The sequence below is a fragment of the Perkinsus marinus genome (genome assembly GCF_000006405.1).
Source record: "Perkinsus marinus ATCC 50983 genomic scaffold scf_1104296945576, whole genome shotgun sequence".
In the NCBI taxonomy this organism is placed as follows: Eukaryota; Perkinsozoa; order Perkinsida; family Perkinsidae; genus Perkinsus; species Perkinsus marinus.
In genome coordinates, this window is record NW_003211123.1 from 1 (window position 1) to 1505 (window position 1505).

General features: G+C 49.0%; 1 protein-coding gene across 1 annotated transcript; it reads right to left on the reverse strand.

The window, feature by feature from the left end:
- Positions 1-111: 111 nt before the first annotated feature.
- Positions 112-1341, reverse strand: Pmar_PMAR011255 (gag/pol/env polyprotein, putative; the record flags this gene model as incomplete). The annotated part of the gene is made up of 1 exon (XM_002779729.1): positions 112-1341. The coding sequence occupies one exon, from the start codon at positions 1339-1341 to the stop codon at positions 112-114; it is 1230 nt and encodes a 409-aa protein (XP_002779775.1).
- Between the last annotated feature and the right edge of the window lie 164 nt (positions 1342-1505).

A 1505-nucleotide genomic window follows, 5' to 3' on the forward strand; every position in this document is an offset into this window, starting at 1 on the left:
AAACCTAACACCTTGCGGTGTTACTATTGGATACGGACTAGACTCAAAATGAATGACATGCAAAGTAATAGATGTGAGGTGTAGATTAGATATAGATTAGTAGCTACATCGTCATAGATTAAGATAGACCAAATCGTCATCGTCATTACCGGCGTCTTGTAGAGGAGCTTCAGGGATAGGGGCCTCGTCTGGATTGTAGGCGTAGGAATCGACGTTGTCCACTGGAGGAGTATAGCGGCGTAAATTGAAGACGGTCTCGAGATATCTTAGACGGCGGCCATCGAGAGTTTCCAGACGGTACAGAGTGTTGCTTTCGGAGCTGTCGACCACACGAAAGGGACCAGACCAGCAGGATTGTTGCTTGAGACTGCCTCGGCGGAACTTCAATACCAGATCACCAGGCTTATAGCGGAGTAAAGTAGCTCGAGGTAGAGGTAGCTTCTCAAAGCGTTGACGGACGCGATCAGAACGTTCACACCACAGATCCCAAAAGTTGAGTAGTGAGGAACATCTCCTAGTGGCAACTTCATTAGCCATAGTTGCGAGCTCGTCATGAAGGACTTCTCGTTGGGGGTCTAGGATGCAGAGAGAAGGAAGCCAGTCTTTAAGTTTGTCAAGAGTCACGCTGTTCTCATCAGAATCGTCGATACCTATCGGATAGCGAGGGCGACGACAGTAGTGTAGTTCATGAGCAGAGATACCGCCTAGATCATAGAGAGGAAGACGGTTTAGGGCGCTGACACTCTCGGCAACGATAGTCCTTAGGGGAATAGGGTCGGGTAGATGAGAAGCGTCCAGAAGCCTTGCACGTATTTGTTCTAGTAGTTGGCCATGATACCTCTCGTGGAAACCACCATAACCTCTAGCATCACGTGGTAACCAGCAAGAACGAACGTTCCAAGAACGTAGGAAGTAGAGGAATGAGGCTGAAGTGAATGTTGAACCGACATCGCTAACTAGAACCATAGGTATGCCACGGACAGCAAAGTTTCTCTCGAGGGCATTGATGATCAGCGAGGTTGTAGGATAGTTGAGCACATCATAGTCCACGGAGAAGCTGACAGGGTCTAAGATGGTGAGAATCCAGTTTTTAGCATCAGAGGCAGGGGCACACGGATCCACCAGAGGACCTTGAAGGTCCACGACCACTACGTTACCGACGTCGAAAGAAAGGCCAGCTGGTTGAACAACACCTCCTTGAGACCTATAGGCATTCCGACGGCGTTTACGTTGACAGGTATCACAATCACCAATGATACGGCGAAGATGAGCTCTTAGTTTAGGTAGATAGTAGAAAGTTTGAAATAGAGTGACTGTAGCACTGGCAGGGGGATGGCCCATAGCATCATGAAGGTCTCGTAGACAATTGATGGCCGGTGTAGTAGGAGGTAGCACAGGCAGAGCTTTCTCAGACCTTGAGTTAGCCACAGAGGTACAACCATGAAAGTAGAGAATGCCGTCGGAGACCGAGTAGAGTCGGAGGTTGGCCGGGACTTCATTAGTGG